Below are 26,253 nucleotides of genomic sequence, written 5' to 3'. Positions count from 1 at the left end.
CTGCGCGATTTTTAAATACCTCGCCACATCGACCATGGCTAACGTGACAAGACAAGGTGTATCAGTATCGCGATGATAAGGCGATAGTCGCTGTGGGGCGACGATAAGAGATGGCGGGTAGAACCGGACGGGCGAGAAATCAATATAAACGGGATTCGCGGGGTCGTGGGACGTGTGGTGCGGGTTGGACGGGGGTTGGCGCGACGGAGGGTAGCAAAGGCATCCCTTCCCCGTTGAGAGAGGGCATTGCAGCCGCCGAAAGCCGATTGCAGCGCATTTTACCGGCTACGCTGGCGAAAACGGTGGAAAATGCCGTAGTCCCGCTGGCAGCCGGAAACACCCAGTGAAGACGATCTTGCCTTCTCTCCCTCCGCCTCCCGCCTCCTCTCTATCTCTCTCTCTCTCTCTCTCCGTACGGCCTCCACACCCTCGTTTCTCTCTGCCCTTTTTCGTCCGGCGATCGCTGCCCCCTGTCTCGCGTGTGGGCGCAACGTATTCCACCCTCAATGGTGAATCAATAATTAAGGTGACAGTGCAGTGGGTGCGCGATCGTGTGCCGGGTCAAGATGTCGGTGAAGGTGAGTCCTCGTACGTGCATCCGATGAATGCGATGCGAGCGTATATGGCGGTTCCGGTTCCCTGACGTGGGGACTCCCGGTTGACCGGTCCGGCGAAGTAGCTTCAGCTGGAGCCGAGGCCGCTGGCGAAACGCGTCTCCCCGCGTTCCGCTGGGAGTGCTACTATTATGTAACGCGTACGAGAGATTTCGAATATTGATATTTTATGGCATGTAGCGATAGAGGGAGAAGGAGAGAGAGAAAGAGGGAGCAAAGCTTAACGAAGCTCGTATCGTCTTCTTCATTTTATCGCCAATGAGCATTAATGATCGTAGGTCATGGCTTTATCACGCATGCATGCGACGTGGATTTAAGCGTGGCATTTATCTTGACCTAGTGCGTTCTTAGTAATGCGTAAATACGATTAGTCGAGGGCGATTACTCGCGTGATAATGCGACGTGATATAATGTATTTTCCTCCGCTGCTTCGCGCCTAAATACACGCAGACGTGTAAGCAGACGTGATTATCGCGTTGCGAATGCACCGCGATAATTTAAATTCTTCCCGTGTTCCCGTGCTCCAAAATTCCGAAATGAGATCCGCGCGACTGGAAACAAAAATTTTCATAATTAATATAAAATATCTATGTACATCCCGAGGCAAATCTTTTATGACGAAATTATCATTTTATTTTTCGACAGAATTGCGCTCTTGTCCGCCGATTGACGTTCTTTAAAACACTATTGATTTCTCTTTGTATGAAACTTGAGTTTATCAGAACATCGTCTTCCTTTCCTTTTGTTTTCACGTGTACGCGACGACGTGTTCAGTAGCCCTGCGCAGTCCGCTGTAGTGTTTTACGACGACGTTGTGCATTGTGCTCGTGTTAAAGGCCGGCTGCGATTTGTTGATCTTATTATGGTATAATGTCCGCGCGGAGTCGACCGCCGCGTTAAGCCGCGAAATATTTTAATGGCAATAACGGCGTCACACAAGTGTCCGTTTCCTGTCCCTGTCCCGGAGCGAAGCCTTTCGTCGAAGGCGAAGATATGAAGCCGAGGCCGAGGGTGCTCGCGCGCGCAGACACGCGCGCGTAGTGCGCGCGGCGGCGGGCGCGTGCGTGCTCGGGACGCGCGCGCTTTTCGGCACGCACTCGCGCACGCATACGCGAGTGCATGAGTGCAGGCGAGTTGTGTCGTAGTCAGCGCGTAACCACCGGCGCCGGCACGCATCGCTCGCTCCGCCCTTTCCGCGCGCGGAGCTCCGTAAAAGCGAATCGGAGTAAACGCAAATTGCGAGAGAGTGCTCGTGAAAGTACACTCGTCCTTCGTCACGAAGTCTTTGTGAGCGATGCGCGACCTGAGACTCCTCCTTTGACATTTTTTAATTGTTTTTCTGAAAAGTAAATTAATTACGGTAAAAGGAACCCGTCAAACCCGTGTTGAAACGATGTGATGTAATTTGCAACTAGTCTTGTGCGTTGTGTGCGTATGGTACGTCGGAAGTTCTCCAGCTATAACACTGTCGATGAAGATGAGGATCTTTTGTGAAAATCTGATTATAACTTTTCGCTTTTTCCAATTTCCAACTTTGAATGTTCAACTAATACAGAGATTATAAGTTCAATGTAGTCGGATTTTTACTTTTTTTTTTGAAAGCTACTTAGTTGAAATTTATTCAGTACTTTTTAATCGCTTCCAACTCAAAAATAATTACTGTTATCGTATTTATATTAATAAATCAATTCTCTCTCTTTTTTTCTCTCTCTCTCTCAAAATTATTTTATGGATTTATAGGTAAAAAAGAGGCAATGAATTTTGTATGAACCACAAGATTGATAATGTCAGTATATAGTATAATGAATCGCGTCTGCAGACTTACGAATAGTACCATAATTAATTGCCAGATATATTTTAAAACGTCACGTGTTTTATAAATGGATTTAAAAACCGTGCAAAATATTACCATTCATTTTTCAACACTTTTCCAAAATATAAAATTAAAGAAATCCAAGTACAAAAAGTTCGTGATTTACGAAATTCACTTAAAATGTGTGACTTACGTACTGACAACAAATCTCATAAATCGAGCGCTTGTTATATTCAAAATTTCCGTGGAAAACATGTTTTCCCACCGTCTCTTTTGTAAATTTAGTTGGCATATTTCAAATCGGAAATGTTTGCGCGCAAAATGTCGGAGGTTTGCCGGAGACGTTTCCTCTTTCGTAGAGAGCGAAAAAGAGAGATAGCCGGCGTGATGCGTTCGTAGCACATGCAACGTGTTTGTCAATCTGTCATCTGTTTTCGCATACGATGACGTAAATGCTATATCAGCGAATCTCATCTTGAACGGAGGCTGCGGGTCAATATTATACGCGTACTTGGACGGACGAGGACCGAGGCTCGTATTCACGCGTTTCTCGTTCAAGCGCAGTGCGCGATATATTCGTGCCAGGCCATGTGTCTCACAACGGCCGGTACAGATTCTCCGCGTTCACCCGCTGAATGCCGAGTAATTTTGAATTCGTGTCGAATTACAATCGATAAGTACCTATAACGACGCGAGAGCTCTCTCGGCGTTTATACGATAAACGACAACGAGCCTGTCAAATAAAATAAAGCCTGCCCCGATATCATTCGAGCGCGCCTTTGGAACGTTCGACGCGTTCTAGCTTGTAGAGTCGAGGACAAATCGTATTTTTAGTACGGTCTAAAATCGTAGCGTTGCTGCGAAGTTTGCGAGTGAATTTTGCATCCTCGGCGAAGCCACCGCGGAGATCGTACGTATACAGTGTTCGCCCGTTGAGGATCATCAAAGAGTGATTGTTTTATATTACCGAACCCGTGAGCACTGATTGCGATTTTCGAGCTAATTTTTTCAGCTTCCTGAAAAGCCCGATTTCAAGTTAACTACGAAGTAAAGGATGGAAATGAACGGGAAAATCCTCGCGTTGAAACTTGACGATAATCGGTATTACGTTGCGGTCGAATAATTCAGGATTAAATGAAATTGAATTGATTAGAGAACGGTGACCCGCTACTACTCCAGGGTATTTGCAACTGACACGTTCCGTGGATTTCATTTCCACCGCGATGTAGTGTAGCCCCACGAGTATCATTTTGCATGTGAATGTTGATACTGTGTTTCAACGTGTTTAAATTGAGACCTATTGCGCCTATATTGTACTTCCACTCGACAAACTGTGCCACAAAAACAGACATCTGCTATGCAGATGGGGATCAGCGAAATACGAACATAAAGCGTGTCTCTTCCGCGGAAGCCGTGTCTTCCATGAAAATTTTTCGCGGTGAGTCCTACTGATCGACACACATTCTCAGATTATTTCGTTAAGAAAAAGAAGGATAAGACATATATTCCGAAATGCTTGACTCAAGATTTGTGAATTTCAAAATCGTGGCGTAAAACATCGCATATTTCTAATCATAAACAGATTCTTTGCTCTATTTGAATTTCTATTTTTTAAATAAAAGATGCAGATAATTACCAAACATTTTAACATTTTAACTCTTTCTTTATCTTTCTGATACATGTATATATGTAATTACATCAGAACCGAAAAGTAATTGTTGAAATTAATTTTTATTGCTTTTTGCTTTAATCAAATTAGATTTTTTTTCAAAAATCTGAATTTAAAATTTACATACTAAGAGATTTTATAACAAACGGCCTTCCACACGAAATGTGGCGCAGGAAAAAAATGCTTATAAATTTGCTTAAAAAATCTATCAAAATTAATGTCAGAGTTTCTGGAATTTCTAATATGTTAATGTTTCACAGCTATTATTTTACATTGCATAAGAGAGAGTTGCGTTATAATGATATGCTAATGAATTTTATGCAAATATTATCAATAATTTTGAAGGTGTGAGATGACACATATCTTATCGAAAAAGCAATTTAAGTATAATGTTAGCGATGAAATAGTACCTATGAGACGACATGAATATAATTATTATGAACATGACTTCTTTCGTTTCTTTTGATCATTAATAAATTTGTAATATCTGTTTTTTTTATATGAATACGGAAGAAATAAATAAATCCATATTTTTGTTATATGAAGTGATGACAGTATCTATATTATCAAGCCTTATGATAAAAAGCTCTTAAACCGTATCAACGTCGTCGTTATTTAATCAACTAACGAGAGAAGCGACGTTACACACGGTCGCATGCGACATAGCTAACTAATTGCCTTATCTTAAACATACGCGAGTGGCAAATCTCACTTTATCTTTGTTTGCGAAAATCACAGTGGCAAAGAAAATATTGAACTTTTTCGAAATCCATCGCGATTCGCGTCGTCAATGTTTACTTTTTCGTGTAATCCCAATAAAACCGTGCCCGATTTTTCGACGCGCAAGTCGTGTGCAAACGTTTTATTTGTTATTTATAAATCTACGCGATGCAGCGTACGAGCCGCGCGTATCGGCAGCTCGTTACATTCAGTTTAAATATTGCTTCAATTGGCTTAATCTGACGTCAAAAATTTTCTGCGCGCGAAATTTATTTCTAACGTAGGTAATTGTTGTTCAGATGACGAGGTACAAACAGGCCGAATTCGAGGATGAAGACAGCAGCAGCATCGGCTCCGTCGCCCTAAATAGCGAAGGCATCAGTACATCCGCCACGCATATAAGATACCATACGGTGAGCGTACGTTTCCCAATATTAATGTAACGTTTCCAAATAATTTAAATTGCAAAGGTAGTCTTGAAAGTGAAATTAAGTTTAATTTTTATCTAGCTCACGCATTCAGTCAAGAATGTATTTATGTTATTCGGCAATAACAACATAAATACGCTGCCCAAAAGAAGTACAATTAGTTTTATTTGTTATACAAACATTCTTACATTTTTATATTCCTTGAAAAAAATATTTTAGGAAAATTATCGCTTCGGTATTATAGTTCTAAATCAATAATGAGATGCGACGGCTTTGAACACTTTGAAGTACTGATCGGTATGATTTTGTTGTCGTAGGGTACAACGATGTGGAAGGCGAGAAGTATTTTGGAGAGATGCCTTCTTATAATTTGTGCCGTTTTGCTGCTAACGATCGTGGTACTCGCCATTGTAATCAGCAGCAAAAATGGTTGGGACGAGGCCCAGATTCTTCACGTCACCTCTCACGGAGAAGGTAAAAAAAGTGATCATGATTATTTCAGATAACTAAGATCTCGGTTTGCGGCAATTTAAATTATTATATATTATATATTTTGGTATTGGTTTCGCGATTTATTTGACGCAAATTTCCTTTCTTTGTAAATCATGTGCATATTAATGCAATCCGTTATACGCAATCAGCGGTTTTTTTTTTAATTCTGGATATTTGTTTTACCCTGATCGTACTTTTATTTATAGCGTAATCAAAGAACACTTATCACAACTATGAACAACATTTAATTCTAATTAACGTCAACATTAGTGCATTCAGTTCCTGCTCACGAATTGTTGCAGATGGCACGCATTGTCTCACGGAACAATGCGTAACAGTGGCCGCTTCTTTAATTAATAGTATAGATAATTCCGTCGATCCATGCGACGATTTCTACGAATACGCATGCGGCGGCTGGAAACAGAAAAATCCCATTCCGGATGGGAGAAACGTTTGGGGCACGTTCGGCAAGCTGGAGCAGGATAATCAACTAGTCGTCAAGAATGTTCTCGGTAATGATTCGTAAATGAGCATAATTGACGAGCCTAACAAACGTTTATGTAAATATCTATTAAGTTGTCGTTTCATTTTTCCGCGCAGAGAAACCGCTTAGCGAGATGAAATCAAAAGCCGAGAAGAAGGCCAAGTATTATTATCTGTCCTGCATGGACGCGAATGAGACGATCGAGACGCTCGGGGCGAAGCCGATGTTGGAACTGTTGGAGAATATCGGCGGCTGGAACATCTCTGGCAAATTCAACATCAGCGCGTGGTCCCTGCAAAACAGCATGCATGTTCTGCAAAACGTTTATAACATGGGCGGTTTATTCTCTTGGGGAGTGAGCGAGGACGACAGAAACAGCACTAGATACATAATCCAGGTATAAGCGGATTACAGTAGATTAGACTAAGAATGTATGTGTGTGTGTGTTTGTGAGAAAGAGAAATATTGGAATGCACAATTCTCTCTCATAAATTCTAGGTATTAGACAATAAATAAGTTGATTATTGTCATTTTCTCTATGTGCAAACCTTGCTTTAATTATAATAATTGTGATAATTAGAATTTTTGTTCCTACTATTATCGTTGTAGTAGTAGCGCGTAGGTAATTAGAGCAGAGCAGTGAATTGAGTTAATGTGAAACTCATGTCTCATGTCAAGAGAAATACGTTATATCTTCTTGACGAGTAAATATGTAACGGAATTTTTATAAAAGTCGTAGTTTTCTTATATTAATTATTCTAATATTAATTTAATAATAAATTTCAATAATTTAATATAATTAAATTCACTTAGTAATAAAATAATATTAATTTTTTATATGATAAAAATTAATTGATTTACTTTATCTAAGAAAGGTAGGATTACATAATAGCAGAAAAATTTCTTTGCGTTAATAAAGTATACAATTTTTTGGTATTATTGTAATGCCAGTTAACATATATTTACATATATGTTTTTCATTATATATTATACATATATGTACAACATATATATTACATCTCTTATTTTTTCAAGATTGATCAAGGGGGTTTAACACTACCAACTGCGGACAATTACCTCAACGTATCCGAGCACGGCAAGGTCCTAACCGCCTATTTGGACTACATGACGAAGGTACAAAAGTATAATAAGTACTCGCGAACATTTATTCGCGTCGCATTTCCTCGAGGGCGAATATCGAGTACAGGTACTCGTGCACGTTTTCAGATCGGCGTGCTCTTAGGCGGCGAAGAGAATACAACGAAGAAACAGATGCAGGATGTAATCGCCTTCGAGACTAGGCTCGCGGAGATCACTATACCGCCCGAGGAACGCAGGGACGAGGAGAAGATGTACAATCTAATGTCGTTGAATGACTTGCAAAAAAAAGCACCTTTCGTACGTTTGCCGTCTTTAATTCTATCATATATTTCGATTACTGGTGATATTGCAATTATTGCGCGGATACAACCTCTGTAATTTTTCGTTGTTGCAACACGTCCTTCAATGATTTGATACGTTATCTTGCATCCTGATATCGTGACCACGTTCTAATATGATTTCCTGTATATCCTCCATCATATCCTATTATGATATTCCACCACATCCTACTAGCATATCCTATATGTTATCAGCCCATTTTCTACCATTCTATCATATTACCATGTTATATTTTATCACATCCTTTTAAAAATATGAATTTGTGGATGCTTTTCCAAATACGGGCGATTACTCTTTTACGAGTAAAGAATATCGACAAAATATGATAAACGGAATTTCTCTATGTGTTTAGATGTCGTGGGTGGAATTCTTCCAAAACGCCACGCGTCTCGTAAACAAGAAGATCAATAGTAAAGCTATGATCGTAAATTTTGCACCGGAGTATTTCGGAAATTTGACGAAAGTCGTGCAGGAATATAACAGGACAACTTCCGGAAAGATGTACGTATATTTGCGAGGTGCATCGGATATGGCGCACTTGCTTCGAAGCGCGGATGTTGAAAACCAAATTGATTTATATAATAATTTTTTCATTTAATTGATTAAAATATAATTTTATCTCAACGAGTTTTTACCTTTATGTTTCATCGCTGGGAGATTCTTAAAATTGAGATATGTTTAACAAAAAACTAATTACAAGTAAACTTGTTTATAATTTCTATCGATGAAATGTCGAACACGAAGTTTATCAAGAAACGGCGTTTTGACAATTTCGTGCGCAATTTCTGAATCACGTTGTGTGTATTCATAAAATCATTCCATCGAAAAGAAGTGTATCAATCTTTTTCTCCATCTCTTTTTCTTTCCGCAGAATATTGAATAACTATCTGGTTTGGCAGACCGTGAGGTCCTTGACGGCGTTCCTCTCGAAGCCGTTTCGCGAAGCTTACAAGGGCTTGCGGAAAGCTTTGCTCGGTATGGAAGGCCACGAAGAGCAGTGGCGTTATTGCGTCAATGATGTTAATAACGCCATGGGTTTCGCCATTGGCGCGATGTTCGTCAGAGAGGTTTTTCACGGCAAGAGTAAACCTATGGTTAGTTTGTATTTGTGTCCCGATTTAAGAAAATTGTATTTTTAATAATTACTTATTTTTAGAAAACGTATCTTATAAATTATAATATTAAATTATTTTATTTCAGAGATGTCAAGATAATGTATATTAAATATATATATTAAATTATTATATATTTAATATTATGTAATATATATTTAGATTCGTCTAAAACGACGAATTATTATTTCTTATTTTAGAGACGCTAAGACAATTTAATATTATAATTTATGACTCGAAATACGTTTTCTAATTTGCAGAATAATATTTCAATTTGTTTCAATTGTTGTTTCCAGGCGGAGGAAATGATCAATCATATTCGCAAGGCGTTCACGAAAAACTTTAAGAATCTAAACTGGATGGACGCAGAGACGAGAAACGCCGCCGAGGAGAAAGCAAACGCGATCACCGACATGATCGGCTTCCCGGACTTCATTCTGCAGGCCAGCGAACTCGACGAGCGTTATAGGGACTTGTCGATTAAACAATACGAATATTTCCAGAACACATTGCGCGTGAACAAGTACAGTTTCCGTAAAAATCTCGAGAAGCTCGATCAGGTGGTGAATAAGACCACTTGGATAATGACACCGCCGGCCGTGAACGCCTATTACACGCCTACCAAAAATCAAATGGTCTTCCCCGCCGGTATTCTCCAGAGCCCGTTCTACGATATGAAGAATCCCAATAGCTTGAACTTCGGCGGCGTAGGCGTAGTTATGGGGCACGAATTAACGCACGCCTTCGATGACCAAGGTATGATTTTTAAAGATAAAGTTAGTTAAATTCTTATAATCTTATAGTAGAGAACAAGATATATTATTCATTTGATATGTAATAAAGTCAATTATATAATTATTATAAGGAAAGAATTTACTTCAAATCGAAGTAAATTTATATTCAAATCTATATTTAAAAATGAGTATTGAAAATATCTTGGAATATTTTATATTTATGTATTATATAAAGATTTTCACGCTCGTATATTGATAAAAATGTATCTTAATAATTTTCCAATAATTTTCTTCATACTTCGTATTTATTCTACCCATTCGTTTATTTAAAAACAATTTTACCTTTACGCTAGTTACGTATTTGATTAATATCGGACAGGTCGAGAGTACGACTTGCATGGAAATCTGCACCACTGGTGGAACGACGCTACGGTGGAGCGATTTAAAAATAGAACCGAATGCTTCGTGGAACAATATAACCAATATCAAGTACAAGGTCGAAATATAAATGGCCGACAGACGCTGGGTAATTTTATTGATTACAAATAATTGCTTATATCGATGACGGAAGTATCAGAATTTAGACTGATCGATTGTGATACACAGGAGAGAATATCGCCGACAACGGGGGCCTTAGGGCAGCGTATCACGCTTATCTCTCGATGTCTAAGAGCTACAAGGATCAACTGCCGCTACCCGGTCTCAATCTGACGCATCGTCAACTATTTTTCCTAAATTTTGCTCAGGTTATTATCGATAACGATGTTATACATATATTGACTGATATTAAATCAACAGAGAAATTTTTACTCTCTCTTTTACTTTTATAATTTAATAATTTTCATGAAGATGCGAAGCATCGATGGTCGCTTTAATCACGGGAGAATTGTTCACAGATTTGGTGCTCCTCCATAACGTCCGAGACGGTAACTCTTCAGATCGAGAAGGATACTCACAGTCCGCCGAAGTACCGGGTGATAGGACCACTTTCGAATATGCCAGAATTCTCGACGGAGTTCAACTGCCCTAAGAACTCGAAGATGAATCCCGTACATAAGTGCGAAGTGTGGTAACGCCTCCTGTGTAAACCCGACTGATTCATCGAGGACAGTTCGGTTGAACGTGATTTTCGGCGTCACTTCGGGGAGACCGTCGACGAGGCTTCCACGTTACGCCGGTCGCGTAACGAGAGACACGTGGAACATATGGAACTTGCTCCGGGCATCGGACTGTGCATTTTTTAATTCCTTTACATATCAATATTTACCGTGAGGATAGCCGTTTTAAATTTCACACACGTCTCTCTTGTCAGCGTATGGTTTTGCCACAACTCTCAAACGTGCGATCTCGAAAACAATTATCAGGAAACGTTGGCACCTTCTTTCAGCTGAGGAAATTTATTGACCAATTTTTAATCGGCTTTCTCAAAGCGATGATTATTCTTCAAGCTTCTCTATTATTATTATTTTTTTTTTCTAAATATCTAAATCTTGGAATTAACAATTCACACTGAATTCTCTGTCAGCAAGTCAAGACTTATACGAGTTACTTAGATCGTGCAAAGTATCACCATACGCATTTTTAATGTCATAAGTTCCGTAGAAGCCATTAGCGTCTTACGCTAGTAAAAAGTTTATTTTATAAAAACTACTTACTTTTTTAGCTAGACGGAATTCGGTCGTCGAGATAGCGGTAACGCGACACGCGCGGCATAATACGCTACCGCTGGTGTCAAGAATAAATATTTTTAAATGTGCTTAATTGTGCTGAATATTTTTCTCCCGTGCCACCTAGCACACACTTGGCATTCAAGCGAATCGGAGACTTTTCCCGTCTGATGGAAAAACGTATCCGGAAAAAATGACTTGCAATTAGCTGAAGAAAAAAGCAGTATAGACTTGGAAAGATTCTATTTCGCGAAGCTATGGATACTTAATCATTCAAATCAGAAGTTGTCTTTAGAATTTCCTCTGGCGTTGAGAAGAGGCTGTAAAAAAAGATCTCACATGTGATTTCCGACATCATAGATTGGATATTTTATTTTGCAGAAATTAATGGCTTTTAATTTAATTTGAATATTATATAATTTTTATGAGATTACGGTACTACCGGCAGTATACTTGCATAAATATGTTTGCGAGACGGTGTGTGATCTCATGCCTAACGCAGGATTGTCAAAGTGTAATTCTACATGTACTTTTTCTTCGTTTTGAGTTGCATTGTATTATAGTCTTAAAATATTGCGTATAATTGTACGTGCAGAAGTTTACGACGCTTTATTGACAAAGATTGAGTGGCATGTTTGTAAATAATGTGATTTCTAGATCGAAAAGCTTATGCATCTATCACAAGAAGGGCGTAGACCTTTGCTTGTTAGCATTAATTTTACCATTGTAATTAATAGGAAATGAAAATCTCAGCGCGATGGCCAGCTGCGATGGAGTCAACTCAAAGTGCTAAAGTTTCGTTGCAAATCTTTCGTTGCTAGACGAGGGTGAAGTCGATAGCGAACATATTTTAGCAGTGTAGATAATATAAGGACTATTAATAATTTTATTTCTTCATATAATAAAAGGGATGATCGCCGAGATAAAGAATTTTGTATCTTTTAATGCAAAGCAGTCTTGAAAACTATAGACAAGAATGAGAATTTGCGAGGTGTAAAAAAATACTCACTGCAAAAATTGCGTATCCAAAAATCGGTGAGGATACGTTCTGCAAAGTTATAAATTATCCAAATTTTATCCAGTTTTGCAGAAATGAATTTCTCTCCAATTTCTCTTAATATCTTCATTTTTTCAGGAATATTGTATTAAAACTAATGGCATAATTATAAATTGTCTAGTTGCTAAATAATGAAAGAAAGTAATTTGATATTCTTAGCTTATCCTTCGTATCATTTTTCCAAAAACAATAAATTATAAGAAATTTAAAAATTATTAAGGGAAATACGATATTTTGTTAATGATTACTGTTTTTTCTATGTAACCTAACGTGTTTCTGTATATAAATTTTATTCCCGTTATTGTATTTTCCCAGTTATTGCGAAAGGCTCCGATTATGCTGTGAATGTAACGAATATTGCAGCCCTCGGGTGAGTTTTGCACGATTCGAAAGAGATGCCAATCAAAATCCGATCTTTTTTTATTGTGTGGAGTGAAAATAAATACGAATCCGTGCAGCGTCGTTTCGCACGAGGAAAGAGAGTGTTATAGGTAGCCAAATCTTTCATTGTACATTAAATAAGATACACTTATTATCCATGCACGTATAACCAATTTATTTAAGGTCTTACGATCCCAATAATTACCGAGACATTCGTATAAGCTGCGACAGGGCGAAAAGAGGATATTAACAACACTAATTAAACACGATTACGCTTAACTTCGTTTTAAGTTGCGCCGTTAAATATTGCGGAAATGTTATTCTCGTCGGAATGTCGTAACGTTAATCCTAGAAGAGCCCTATACGAATCCTATACATTTCCATAAAATTACGTACTGAAATCACAATTGCCACAAATACATTTCTCATTTTATTTTTCCTACTGAGCAAAGAGATAAGGGATTCAGTTGATCGGATTCTCTAAGAAGTATCTTAAGACAGAAAATAATCAAATGCATTAATACATTTTTATGCTCGAGAGAGTGTGATATCTCACAAGATAGAAAGCTGCTAAGGTCCCTCGGATATCGAGGATTAAATCTAGGGTATTAGTGTTAAACTCGTCAGATTTGAGAAATCGACGATAACGCGGGAAAACTCTGAGAAGTACCGTGATGCATTCGAAAATCTACGAATCCTTGTTAGGAATTGCTCCATTCTCCTTCTCTCGCTTCCACATCTCCCTCTTGGAGGGTCATAGGTGGCGAAATACATTTAAAAAAAAAAAAGCCAAAGTTTCTTTAATTGTAATGTAAGATCCATATAGGCCTTAAATATATGACGCCGATGCATAATGCATTTGTAAATGTCTGTTGTTTATAATTGTGAATAATGTCTTGTAATGAGAGGAGCATCGATTTCTGCGATTATAAGATATTGTTGCGCGTTGTATTTGTGAAAATGCAATTCGCATCGTGGTTTTGTGTAACGCAGAAAAAGTGTACTGTCGGTCAATGACGATGTTCGCCACGATTATTTTTCTGTATATTATGTACTATGCTTATATACATATTATTATTATTATTAAATCAAAATTAAAGAAACGGAGCCTTCACGCTCACTGCTGGCATTATATTCTAATTATATTATTTGCATTATTTTTTTTTTTCATTGAAATTCGTGTAATATAATGTTTCAAGAAGATATTTATTCTTTTAACGAAGATTTCTAAGAGATAGTCTCAATACAAATTTTCTCCCAAATTGAATTTATTTATTGGAAAAGCATATGTAAAAGAATAATTAACAAGGTAAATAATACTGTATGACATAATATTTTTATCAAGTGTGTATATAATTTTTAAAATGCTAAAGGACATCGATCTCATGATTTATCTTGTTTGTTGAATTTATTCTATATAGAGGCGTTCATTTGATAATATGAATTTCGACATTCTTGGATATCTTATACATTTATAGCTGCAAATGTTAATTATATTCACCATCGGTTAATTCGTACTGTGACGTTCCGAAGAAATTTTGGATTTTTTATACTTTCCGATAACAATATCGAGTTGAATTTCCGATGCCATTTGCGTTGCGATCTTATTTTATAACTCTTCGTTATGTTCAAATTGTTATCACCTGTTCCCAGTAATATCGAATTAGAAATGTTCTTCTTGAATTTCCGCGTGTGTTGTAGTTTATACCAGATGTTTTCCAAAATGCAGATGAGTACGCTGATAATCATCGTCGTGAAGAAGAACATGGTAGTTAAACGAACGTGCATGTATTCCACCGGTTGGAAACTGTTCGATTGACGATAATTGGATTCACTATAAATTCGTTGTGAGATCCACTTCTTCTCAAGATAATTCATTATCCCAACCGAACGCATACGCATTAAGCTGTACAAAAATTGCAAATATTTCTCAATTAAATTAAGAATAAAACAGAGGAGAATCGTATGATTAATAGATTGGAACTTGGGGATTTTATTCCGAGCATATTTTGCATATTTTTATGTTCCGACTATAACACAAGCTCTTGTTATATGAATAATAAATTAATGGTAAGTATTAATTAAACAATTTTAACATAAATGGCCAATAAGTCCTTAATTTGAATGAATAAATTAATTTTTTTTCTGAAATATTATCACTTGACATCATTTTGACAAATGGAGTTTTTATTTTAATGTAGTCAAGTAAACAAGTCAAGCTATAATCGAGCACGTGCATCGCGACTGAAGTCGACAAAAGTAATACTTACTAACTATCAATGAGTTTACGGTGTCGCGCCGCTCTGGCGTGCAGAAACGTCAGTCTCAGACTCCAGTAATCGTCAGGCAGTTGTACGATGTCACACTCGTGCTGAACTTTGCGATAAATCGGTAAAAATATGGCCGGTGCCTCCAAGTAGGCGAAACCGCGACGGCACAATTTCGACGCGAGAGCCTCGCTGTCACTCATGTCGGGACAGTGACGATTCAATAATTCTTTCCACTTGGCCTGAAGGTCGCTTTCCGGCAATCCATCCTGTTTTATATCGTTTTAATTATTATTTTATTTAATTCCCTCTACGCGTGATATTTCTCTTATTTTACTCAAGTTCAATCGAATATCGAACCGTGACGTCGCGGTTGGTACAACGATCGCATATCGTACTACGAGCAATCTTCGAACCTAAAGCAAGAGCGATTTGAAAGAAAGAGATAAAAAAGAAAGATAAGTCGGATGCGAGTCGGATGTTCATACACAGTATTATATATTCGAATTATCTTCAACTACTTTCGTCCGCTGATCCTTCTGATCATTTTGGATTTTCTAAACTTCATCCCGAGGCTATCATTCGGCACATCTTCTTGTATTAGACATCTCGTATATTAAAATAGATTAATGACATAAATCGAAAAATATTGTTTCTTTTGTCTCAGTTTGAATATGAGAAAGCGTATTTTCCAGGATTTTAAGAGAGCATATTTCCTAACTGAAACCGCAGCAGTTTGCGCTGTATTTATACATTTTCTTTGTTTCTATTTTTACCACGGTAAAGTGGACATATGCGGTGCTGTCGTTCCTAATACAAAGCGAGTGTGTCCTTTTCTTCGCCACGTCTTCGAGATTAGTCAGGGAAACGAAGTTTCCTTTATTTGCCAGGCAAGAAGCGAGATTGCTGCTGAATCCGCATGTCATCAACATTCCCATCACCAGGGAAGACAAGATTATTAATCGGAGCGACAAGCTTTTCGGTATTTTCTGAAACCCTGTGAATAACAAATCATTAATATCTTTCAAACTTTCTTCTACGCCGAGGACTCTGTCTTCGTATACAATGCGAAGTAAAATTATCCGCGTAAAGACAAAGAGCTGCAAGAGTATCACAAAAACCAATCTCGCAAAAAAAAAAAAAATATTGTGTATCTTATACGTTATTTTTTATATTGCAATATTTGTATCACATTATGAGGTGTCTTATCTTTTATCTCGTTGTTTCTTATCTTATCCAATTATTTCGCATTTCATGCGTTACCTTGACCAAAACCCAAAACATGAAGAAGATTGAAAGACAGTGAGGAAAGCTCGTCATCGCATTCCTCGTAGTGAACATGTACGAGCTTTTTTACACGATATACTCCCACGATGCTACATGCGATACATACGATGGATATAGAAAATGCCAGCCATAAGTCGCGGCTGAAGGTATTGATGTACCACCACTTTGTGTCAATCGCACCTTCCGATCGAACAAATAGAGCGTATCTAAAGATGGGAAATATAATTTGCAACAGCAATAAATAAAAACGACTTGAACAATCATCACCGTATCCAATTAGAAATTTGAAAAGTCATAGTTCTCGAAAATTTACCGAAGATAGATGCGAATGGAACTTGTTCTCTTTTTTAAATGTAACGAGACCGCGTTGGATTCTACCTCGCGATATTGCGTGTTTCAATCGCAATTGTATATACCCATCGCGTACGCTTGCCGCGTGCGCGATAAAGAAGTTTCCTCCCGATAACGATCGATCCGGAAGACTTATCTTCGTGCTCCCCTTCCGCTTCTTTCCTCCCCCGCGGAACAACCGGCACCGCCGGTGGAGAGAAATTGCGAAAGCGAAATCGGAAAGTTATTAGCCGAGATACAATCGCGGGAATGTATATATCCCGATAGGCCGGTGCCTAACCGGAACGGGTTAATGACCGGCGTTAAAACCACACCAGCTGAAAGAAAAAGCTTTCATCGAGCGCGCGCGCGCGGGCGGGCGGGCGGGCGAAAGCCCGCGATAAGGAGCTACACGTCGCGTCGCCTCACGCGCGCTCCTGGAGAAGTGCGCGCCGCGTTACAAAAAAAGGGGAGGGACGGAAGGGGGTTAATATGCAAATGACAGGAGTTCGACTTACGAGTTGGTCGTGAACGGCACGCTGTAGGCGTAATGGGTCGTGGCGTACATATACATCGCCGTGGGGATCAGCAGTGCGTGAGTATCTCCATTCATCAGCGTCGCGTTGATCGACCGTCCCGCTCTTCGGTAAATCGTCCTGCATTTTCGTCGAAAAGACGCCTTTATTACGGTGCCGCGCAACTCGCACGTCCAACACACCCCCGGCCCCCCTCGCTCGCCGTCTACACCGGCCGCCACTGCCGCCGCCGTCGCCGCCGCCGCCACAGAGGCTACGTATCCCTTGTCCCTCTCCCTACCCCATCCCCATTGCCCATCTACCCATCCTGATACTATACTTATACCTGTCTAGACGAATGAATCATGCGAGTATTTTGACCCACACCGGCGCGGCGGCGTGGGTGTGGGTGGTACGCGGAAAATTGGGCAGGTTCTACGTACGGCTTCGTCACACATATACCCCTTTGAAGAAGCGTCGCCATGAAAATTGTTCGTGTAAATAGCCAGTCAGAACGGTATTACGGCCGCCGCTCGACACGGCCGTGGCACGGCTGGCGAGAAGGGAGGAAGTAGTTCGCTCTGGCGTTTAGAGTTAATTTTGCGCGCGGAGTCCCGCATCGAGAAACGTAGGTATCTGACTCTCACACACAATGACTATCAGGAATCTATATTTATATACGGGAACCCCGCCGAAATACTTTGCAAATCCGCTGCCAAGGTTACTTGCATCGACCGTAAATCACCCTGCACTCTGAATCAGCGAAGCGGGAAAGTCTACTTCTCCCTGCCGTCAACGCGCGTTAAATCGGAAAAATATTTAAAATAAAACTAGAATCATGAAAAATAATATCAACAATAATTAAGTGGAATACGACAGTGAATTGTACACAAATTCACATCACTAATAACATTATTTAGACAACCAAGACCCAGTTCTGACTGTTTAACGGCGTTTCTCTTAAAAATATATTATATACCATTCGATCCTTTGAGGGAAATAATTCTAAATACTTGGAACAATGGTACTTTCCTTGTCGATGCATTTTGGCACGCAGGAAATACTAACTTGAACTTTAAAGTTTCTTCTAAGATCGTCCAAATGTCTCCTACGATTCCTGTGACCTCTTTCTTGTGTAGGTTTACGATGATAAATGGATAGAGCTAGAAGGATCTTGTGGATAACATTGCATTGTCGATAATTTATCGCGCTCGACAATCAAAGTAATTAGTTCGATCTTATAAGAAATCGCGTTAAAAGAAATCAGTACTCACGAAATCCGTGGCGACGACGAGGGTCTTGCCGCGCAAATCGTTTATTGCGTTAACGCTGCAGAAAGCGGTGTTGTTCGATTTTAGCGCCTCGAGCTGCTCGAATTCCCCCGTGATCGCGTTCCAAAGCGAAACGTGCCCCGGTCTTTCCTGTAATATCCGGTATTCCGCTTTGTTCCGTAGAAGTTTGATACACATCTCCGCTGCGACGCATGAAAGTATCATCTGCAACGGTCGTTATGCGATCGTCACGATTGGAACGGATGACAAGATCGAATGATGACACCCGTGAAATAGTAATTTAAAAATAAATTGTTGAAATTAAAATAGCGGGAAAGAGAACGAGATATCCATTCACTACACCGATAGCAAGAGATATTTCATCATGGCGACTCCAGTACTTCGCTCCAAGTATTTCTGGCGAACGCTTCCAGTTCTACTGCGCGAATGAGATGGAAATTGTTCACGTGAGCTCGCCTTTTGTCGTGTGAATGTAGAATAATAATTGACAAGTTTGACGTGAGAGGCGAGAAGCTTTTGTTGTGACTGTGCTATGTCAATTATCGATACCGTAAGCATGAAGAAAAATCAATGTGCCATGTATACGCATGTGGAATTACATGGCTTGTATACAGACGAAAAAGAAGTGTCAAATTAAGACTTACATACTCTTATATACGCAGGAATCTATAATCTTGAAAGGAGATATATATTGCGTTAAACGAAGAAAACTTGCTTGAATGAAGTCATTTTTTTATACAGTTCAACCAAGAACAAAAAGTTGAAATAAAACATTGACATTCTTATAAAAAGATTATATAAGTTTTAATTTAAAACTTTTTTTCCTGTGCATACAGACCAGGAATTATGCCTTTTTTTAGGTTTATTATAATTGCATTTACTATAATATGCTGTTATTCGAGGCTAATCCTTTGATATTGTGATCCTTGCGATGGATTGTCACAAAAGATTGTCAGATCTTCGAGTTATTTCTGGCAAATTACGCACGCGTAACTGGAAAGGAACGTAATCCCAATAACTTTATTTCGATGAAGAAAGATTAAGCAATTATTAAGTGCAATTATACGATAAATAGGAGATGTCAGATAATATACATCAATTTTACTCAATCGAAAAAATAAATCCAATAATTTATGAGCATGACAATAAATGTTCGAATTTATATTTATTATGTAAATATTATACGTCACTTTTCATCATCAAGAAAAGAGAGAGATTATAAACTAACGCCGCGACTGAGGAAGACTTCAATGCTTGGCGAACGCTGTAAGTAAAAGTACCAATATCTGGCCATTTAAGCATACCAAGAAATTCTTTTTAAAATGTAATGCACAAAATCAATTTTATAATAAGAAAATTTCTGCATATCGAAATATTATACTGTTTTCTATCAAACAAGTACAAAAAAACAATATTTTGTGCGATAGTAAATTAATTATAAACAGAAATAATAATAGACCCGATGTCCCAATACATGGCCGGTCGAAAATGGGTGTCCCAGTGTCCAATTTTTGAGGTCCTAGTAACTGACCATAACTTTTATAGTGTATTAAAAATAATTTTAATAAATAAAGTTTTATCTTGTCGAACGCAAACACTTAAGAGGTAATAAAATAAACACCAGAAATGTTTATTTTGTCTGATAAACAATTTTTTATGTATTATAATTTCGAACAAATAATTCAATTTTCTATAAATTTAGTAAATTATAAGTAAATAGTTTTATAATTTCGTAGTTATAAGTAAACGTTTTTTTAGTTTTAAATCTAAGAACAGTATAATATATTATTATAATTTTTTATTTTATCTTATTATTTTAATTTATTATTTTAACTTATTCAATGAATTTAAAACTTTATAAAAACAGATGTTGCACAGAATCTTTGGCAAAACATTCAAAGTACTTTAAAAAAATGTGTAATGTTTAATCAATTTTTTCTTGTTTGATTCTAATATTTTTTTTTTGCGCCATCAATCTTTTAACCTTTAGAGGCCGGGAAAAGGACTTGAAGAGTTTTTTTTTTTTTTACTATTTTTCCCTTATTCAACACACAAATTTTGCCTGAAAACATCAAATAGCTTGTGTTTTTTGGGTGGTCGATATTTCGACACCCCCGGCCTCTAAAGGTTAATCTCTTGATCCAGCTTCTTTTTCTCTTCAAGTGCAGCCTTTTTGATTTGCTTTTCTTCGGCCTTTCTTTTTTTCAGGCATAACGCTATGACTTTTCGTGACATTTTCAGTCATTTCAGTTATCACACCGCTTTCACTTACATTCTAATTCTGATCTATAACAAATATAAAAATAATTAAGTTACTTGTGTTAATTTAGATTTCAACTTTCAATATATTGTATTTAATACTATTGTACAAACCTTGCAAGGATTGATCAAGACTATCAAGAGTATCAAAAGGCTGTTCAATAGATTCCTTAAGATTACAAAGCTTTAGAGCTTCTTCAGTTTTCTTACCTGTAACATTATTACTCTCCATTGCTTTTTCATTTTTATTCTCATCATCTGTAACAAATAAAATAATAAAAAATTAAGTTTGGTAACTTATTTTACATAATAATAGTTAAATAGTTTACAAACCTTTAGACAATAGATTATTAGCATCAATAGATTCTGTACATTTTGCGTCTAATATGAAATCACTTCCATCTTCTTCAGGTACTATAACTTTCTAGATATATTTCTAGATTACTAGATTCTAATATTTGAGATATGTCAGCTACCGAGTCTAAATCAACCAGTACATCATTTGTGTCCTGACCGGAGTCCTCATTCGTAGACACACTACTTACTGTCATATTCTCTCCTAAATAAAATATTAGTAGGTTATTACAATGTTAAATTAAATATTTAATTTAATTGTCTATAGTTGCACCAGAAAGACGCTTTGTATCCAGCCAATACTTCTTGGTACTTTGAATGTAGCAGCAGCCATTCGTGTCGACATGCCCTTTTCTACTTCTTTTAACGCATTACGTACATCTTCTTGTGTGTATTTCTTTTCATACACTGTTTTTGATCGACTTCTTTTCTTTTTCTCCTTGCCCATCTTACGTTTTCTGTAATAGAGAAAGTAAACAAATTTTGGAGGTTATACATACAAAATGTAGAAAAATAAACAAAAAAACTTGAAAAATATGTATAATGTAATATAATATTGCTAGAACTAATGTTAAAAATAAGTTTACTTACGATTTTCGTACGAAAAGTGTGCACACAGATCATTTAAACTTGAACAGATGTTACGGCCAGGTACTACAGCACAGGAGTGAGCACATATCGCGGCGATTCGACCGATAACTAGCCAGTCGGTTAGTTATTGGGCAAACAAGATTTCCACGTACCAATAGATAGCCACGTAAATATTTATACAAAAAATAATTTACATGTGCAATTTTTTGCTTTTTATTTATTATAAATATGTTTAAGATTCTATAACGTCTTTTTTCGTACAGAAAAACTTATTATTTCGATAATTATAGGCTTACTTCTCTTAGCCATTCCGTAAGAAATCTATTGAAACTCACGATACACTTAAGTATCAGTATTCAGTATTTTTAAAGTATTTTTTTAAATATCTTAAAGTTTTAAATAGCACAATTTTTAATATAAGAAACTAAATAGTCAAATTATATTAATCAGTAAAAATACGTTTCCAATTTTATTTAAAAAGCTTAATAAAAAATAAATCTCCCATCAATGGCCAGGTAATGGGCAGTGGCCCGTCATTGGTACTTTTACCTTAAATAATAAGTTTCTTCAAATAATACGAATAATATTTTTGTTTTTTTCATATTTTTATTGTTGCCTATTATTAGATATTTTAAATCTAGTAAATGTACTTTTAATTTCGATTTGCTGATAAATAGAAAGCTAATTTTTCCTTGTCGAATATCTTATAAAAGACCATTATTTGTCATAAATTTTTAATTCTTATAAAAAATGTCGTTACAATTAAACTTTAATTAATTATATTACTGTATTTTTACTTCTTAACACGAACTATTGAGAAGCAAAAATTTGTTACGTAACTCAACTACTGAGCGTGTTGAATCACGCTACTTATAAATAGTCTTGTTTGCACAATAATTAAGATCTCATGCGGTTTAATTTGTAATTTTATATGCGAGAAAGAAAAAGTTATTTTGCACGAGTCAATAAGACGACATTTTTATAATCGAGTAACTTATCGCATAAAATTCTCACTTTGCGTACTTGTTCATGTGTATTTGTAGCAGATCTGAAGATTATTAATGTAATTCATGTAATGTACGTTATTAACTTGTTTTTAACTCTCCCTCTCGTCAATATTGTAATATATCTAGAAATTACCAGCTAATCAAACATGCATGGCCAAAGTTTCAATTCTGATTAATCGATATCAGAATGTCAACAAATTAATAAACGGCGATACGAGTCAGGCGCGGTACGTGGTGCGCAAGTAAAGAAATTAATAGTTACAGAAGTAACGAATTACAATGTATATAATATACATATATTCCAACTTAATAAACTGCGCGCCGATTATTGGTCGGACTTGAAACACAGCTATCGTTGGAACATTAATACCCTTCCCTCCCCGGAATTAAATCGACGCGATTTAATTATTTTAAAAAACTGCAAAGAATTTATTGCGAAAAATATTACCTCAGCCAGGACTCGAACCTGGAACCTCCCTCACTCCGTGAAGGGCGTCGTACCAATTCGACTACTGAGGCATACTTCTGTAACTATTAATTTCTTTACTTGCGCACCACGTACCGCGCCTGACTCGTATTGCCGTTTATTAATTTGTCGATATCAGAATATTATTTTTATATTAAAATTGCCTGGTCTTAATATTATCAAGGTTATCTTTTCTATTACGTACAAATTGTATTATTTTATTTATGTTACAGTAAAATATTTTTAACTGCAGAATGCAATTCTATTATTTTTCAATATCTTTCCCTCTACGTCTTACATACGTTTAGCTTTCATAGAAAGAGAACGTGTATTAGTTTATCATGTTCCTTCAAAAGATTAAGAAGCTAAAGAGGGGGAAGACATACGGATGGTATCGATAACGGCGATCTGATGGAGTCTCTCGTCAAAAAAGGAGAATCACGCGATCGCAAAGATCAAAGCGAGATATCTTCGCCGAAGGTATAAGCAATTCCGTTCCCGATCTCTCTCTCCGCGAGGATGCAAATTATTGTAATTGATTCCAGAGAAGAAGCGATGGGAAAAGAAGTAGGCGAGATATGGAGATTGGAGTGTGTGATCAGGCGCCTATAAAATTTTATTGAACGACATAATGCACCTCTCCAGTAGTGCAGTTACAATGCAGGGGAGTGATCCGTCGTTCAACTTTAACCGGATATGATGAAAGAGTCCGTCGCCGATCAAGGTACTCATTACTTCCACTGGCGATCAAATGCGTTACCGGACACAGGCACAGATATCGCGGAGATTTCGATGAGCCGAGTGTTGTTCGCTATTCACCTTCCGGCGGTCGCCGTACGCGCGCACAGATCTCACGGTTTTAACCGAGATCAATCATTTTACCGTTAAATGCGCACCCTGAGCTCCCTTTGTATCCTCTCTCCCCAATTGTTCGATTGGTCAGACAACGATTATCGTTGACAACGAACTTACATCCTCCGACGTGTTTTACATTAACTGCTCCTATCTCTTCAAAAGCACGAAAAGGCCTTTCAGGGAGTTCTTCCTGGAGGGAAGGAGGTTTATTTTGTATCGTCACGATGCTCAAAATATGTCTCGCCCCCCCCCCGCCTTTGCAATGTAAAAATCTATCTTACTCAATAAGCGCGGTTCGGACGATACGAGACGATTCGCTGCTCCGTGCCCCCGATGCAATCGGCGGCGGGCGCCGCGTCTATCCGAAATCTCCACCGGTTTTCGCTCGCGGCGCGGCGGAGATTTGTATACGGAATGCGAAAAGATCGAGAGCGTTTAGAATACAGGACCACGGTGCATCTTCGATTTGCGCGCATTTGAGATTTGAATCCTTTTGAGATCCCATTTGGATTTCAAATGCCCGGTGGACCACCGGGCCCCGGTCGCGCGGCTATCTCGCATTCACCGGGCCCGATCTTCCCCCGATTGCCCCCTGCTTCCCCTCCCGCCGCGCCGTCATATTGGCGCTATCGTGCATCGACGACGTGTGGGCCCCTCGAATCGATCGGCGTGCTCCCGCGACGTGTGCCCTCGATTTCGGGATAGCCATGAAAAAGATTCGATTGATCCGCACGGTCAAGATCCGTGCACAAATTGCACATATCGGCGCGACGTGTGCAACCGACGGCCGAATTTAAAAGTTTTATATAGCACGAGAGGGGGAGAAAGAGAGAGAGAGATAGAGGGAGAGAAAAAAAGATAAGAGCGATGCATACCGAGCGATATCTTTTGCCGTTCGATCGTGCGCGTGGCTTAAAAACGGAACAAAAAAAATTTCGTAGCCGGATCTGTTACGTGTTGCACAAGTGCTATCGTAGAATTTTACTCTGGGGAAAATAAAGACGGTTATAACTCATTTTGGGGTTCACGATTATAAGTAAGCAAATTATTTGGATATCGTAACCCTAATTAACATTTTGCTTAGTGCCCCTTAAGAGAAAATTATCTTTGCGTATCGACAGAACTAATTGAGATATGACTAGTGTGTAACTTAAAAATCTTTGAAATACATAGAATAGCTAATTACGATTTTTAGTTACGCGTAATCGGGGGCCCCAAAGTGAGTTATATTTTTCCCAGAGTAGGATTACTAATATTTTCGAGACTCTTTTTCGAGAAGGTTCACTAACAAATATAATGACTAATTTTAGATTTTTAGTATATTAGATTTTTTATTACGCTGTTCATTTTTTATTATTTAATTCTTATTTCCTTTTCTAAAAATTTCAATTTTCTGTTTCAAAATCGAACGAATCTTAATTTTTGATATTAAGATGCGTCCCGCTATTTGATTATGGTTATTTTAAGAAAGACCCGGCCTTCTAATTACATAAGCGAAGATCCGTTTTGAACTCACAATCAGTATTCGTGACGAATGCATCTTCGACTGTATTGTAAGCCCAATACTGTAATCTTGCTTGTATCGTCGCTTGAATAAGGCTTGAACAAGAAGACAGTGTTCTACCGTCTCAACACTTTAAAATATTACATTGCGTCTCGCACAGAGCGCGATCGTTTCTCATTTAGCGGCGTGACACGAACAATACATAAAACATTTCTGTGCGGCTAGCGACCGACAGGGAACGCACTTTCGCATTTTTTTTCACTTTCATGCTCCTTGTTATTCTGATTTGACGCCTCACGAGGACCTCAGACATTGGCGAGAGAATGATTGTAGCAATTGTATTATAATAATGGCAATTGAATAATAATAATACAATAGATATTCACGTTTTCCTTAACGTGAGGTAGAAAGCTCCGATAATTTCAATATCATTTTCGAAGATTTCTTCGCCGTTATCTGACTTCTGCCAATATTTGGACATTTCTTCGATTCTCGTTAGCGATTGGCGGAAAGGGGTGTTTTGGAATCTAAAGACAATCCGCGGAGCATTGCGAATATTCAAATAAACACGTCTTACAGGTGTCAAAGCCCCCTCTCTCAGCGTTTCCTGACCCCGACCGAGAAAAGTGAGTCGTGAGTCGATTTCGAATCGAGTCAGTCCGAGACAAGATATTAAGTAAGAATAAAACGAGTTAATAAAGTTATCGCCGGGAAATCTATTCGAGTCTTCTCTCCCCTAATCCGCTCCGATCCAGCTGATAAATAAAAATTTTAAGTGTTTGCGTTGAAGTCGAAGGTCCGCAGAAAACCGGGAATCTCGTAAACAATATTAATATATCTTAAATGTCACAGAGATGAACCAAGTATTAATTTGCGGATTCCATTTATGACGTTCCTTCCTCTTGAGGACCAATC

At 38.0% G+C, this 26,253-nt stretch overlaps 2 protein-coding genes across 15 annotated transcripts; one reads left to right on the top strand and one right to left on the bottom strand.

Annotated features, from left to right (window-relative positions):
- Nucleotides 1-255: 255 nt before the first annotated feature.
- Nep3 (Neprilysin 3) lies at nucleotides 256-13,718 on the top strand. 14 transcript variants are annotated; one of them, XM_071706355.1, is made up of 15 exons: nucleotides 1,731-2,051; nucleotides 2,892-3,337; nucleotides 3,440-3,865; nucleotides 5,116-5,235; nucleotides 5,562-5,718; nucleotides 6,039-6,248; nucleotides 6,337-6,617; nucleotides 7,256-7,354; nucleotides 7,448-7,618; nucleotides 8,013-8,161; nucleotides 8,532-8,754; nucleotides 9,069-9,528; nucleotides 9,886-10,032; nucleotides 10,113-10,252; nucleotides 10,403-13,718. In XM_071706355.1, exons 4-15 carry the CDS (start codon nucleotides 5,116-5,118, stop codon nucleotides 10,577-10,579), a joined length of 2,334 nt encoding a protein of 777 aa, XP_071562456.1. In that variant the 5' UTR covers nucleotides 1,731-2,051; nucleotides 2,892-3,337; nucleotides 3,440-3,865; the 3' UTR covers nucleotides 10,580-13,718. The 14 variants fall into 14 exon arrangements, with proteins under 14 accessions (XP_071562450.1, XP_071562451.1, XP_071562456.1 ...); XM_071706358.1 differs by lacking the exon at nucleotides 2,892-3,337 and having other exon boundaries at nucleotides 3,791-3,865; XM_071706357.1 differs by lacking the exon at nucleotides 2,892-3,337 and having other exon boundaries at nucleotides 3,776-3,865.
- LOC139772561 (probable glutamate receptor) lies at nucleotides 13,616-18,983 on the bottom strand. The gene is made up of 7 exons (XM_071706364.1): nucleotides 18,285-18,983; nucleotides 18,079-18,173; nucleotides 17,014-17,151; nucleotides 16,142-16,371; nucleotides 15,655-15,875; nucleotides 14,882-15,147; nucleotides 13,616-14,517 (listed from the first exon to the last, which is right to left on the bottom strand). The coding sequence occupies exons 1-7, from the start codon at nucleotides 18,504-18,506 to the stop codon at nucleotides 14,109-14,111; spliced, it is 1,581 nt and encodes a 526-aa protein (XP_071562465.1). The 5' UTR covers nucleotides 18,507-18,983; the 3' UTR covers nucleotides 13,616-14,108.
- Between the last annotated feature and the right edge of the window lie 7,270 nt (nucleotides 18,984-26,253).

Source organism: Temnothorax nylanderi, unplaced genomic scaffold, assembly GCF_030848795.1.
Source record: "Temnothorax nylanderi isolate EJ_2023f unplaced genomic scaffold, tnyl_v1.0 TNYL_tig0051_pilon, whole genome shotgun sequence".
In the NCBI taxonomy this organism is placed as follows: domain Eukaryota; kingdom Metazoa; phylum Arthropoda; class Insecta; order Hymenoptera; family Formicidae; genus Temnothorax; species Temnothorax nylanderi.
This window is presented reverse-complemented; position numbering and strand designations above follow the sequence as displayed.

Bases quoted from the DNA above. Each gene is read 5' to 3' on its own strand.
- Nep3 (XM_071706349.1), top strand. The intron at 5,719-6,038 runs GTAAAAAAAGTG...GAATTGTTGCAG, and splicing joins CGTCACCTCTCACGGAGAAG to ATGGCACGCATTGTCTCACG. The intron at 6,618-7,255 runs GTATAAGCGGAT...TATTTTTTCAAG, and splicing joins GCACTAGATACATAATCCAG to ATTGATCAAGGGGGTTTAAC.
- LOC139772561 (XM_071706364.1), bottom strand. From the start codon at position 18,506: ATGATACTTTCATGCGTCGCAGCGGAGATGTGTATCAAACTTCTACGG. The intron at 16,372-17,013 runs GTAAGTCGAACT...TCCCATCTTTAG, and splicing joins GTGCCGTTCACGACCAACTC to ATACGCTCTATTTGTTCGAT. The intron at 15,876-16,141 runs GTAACGCATGAA...TGTTATTCACAG, and splicing joins TGTTTTGGGTTTTGGTCAAG to GGTTTCAGAAAATACCGAAA.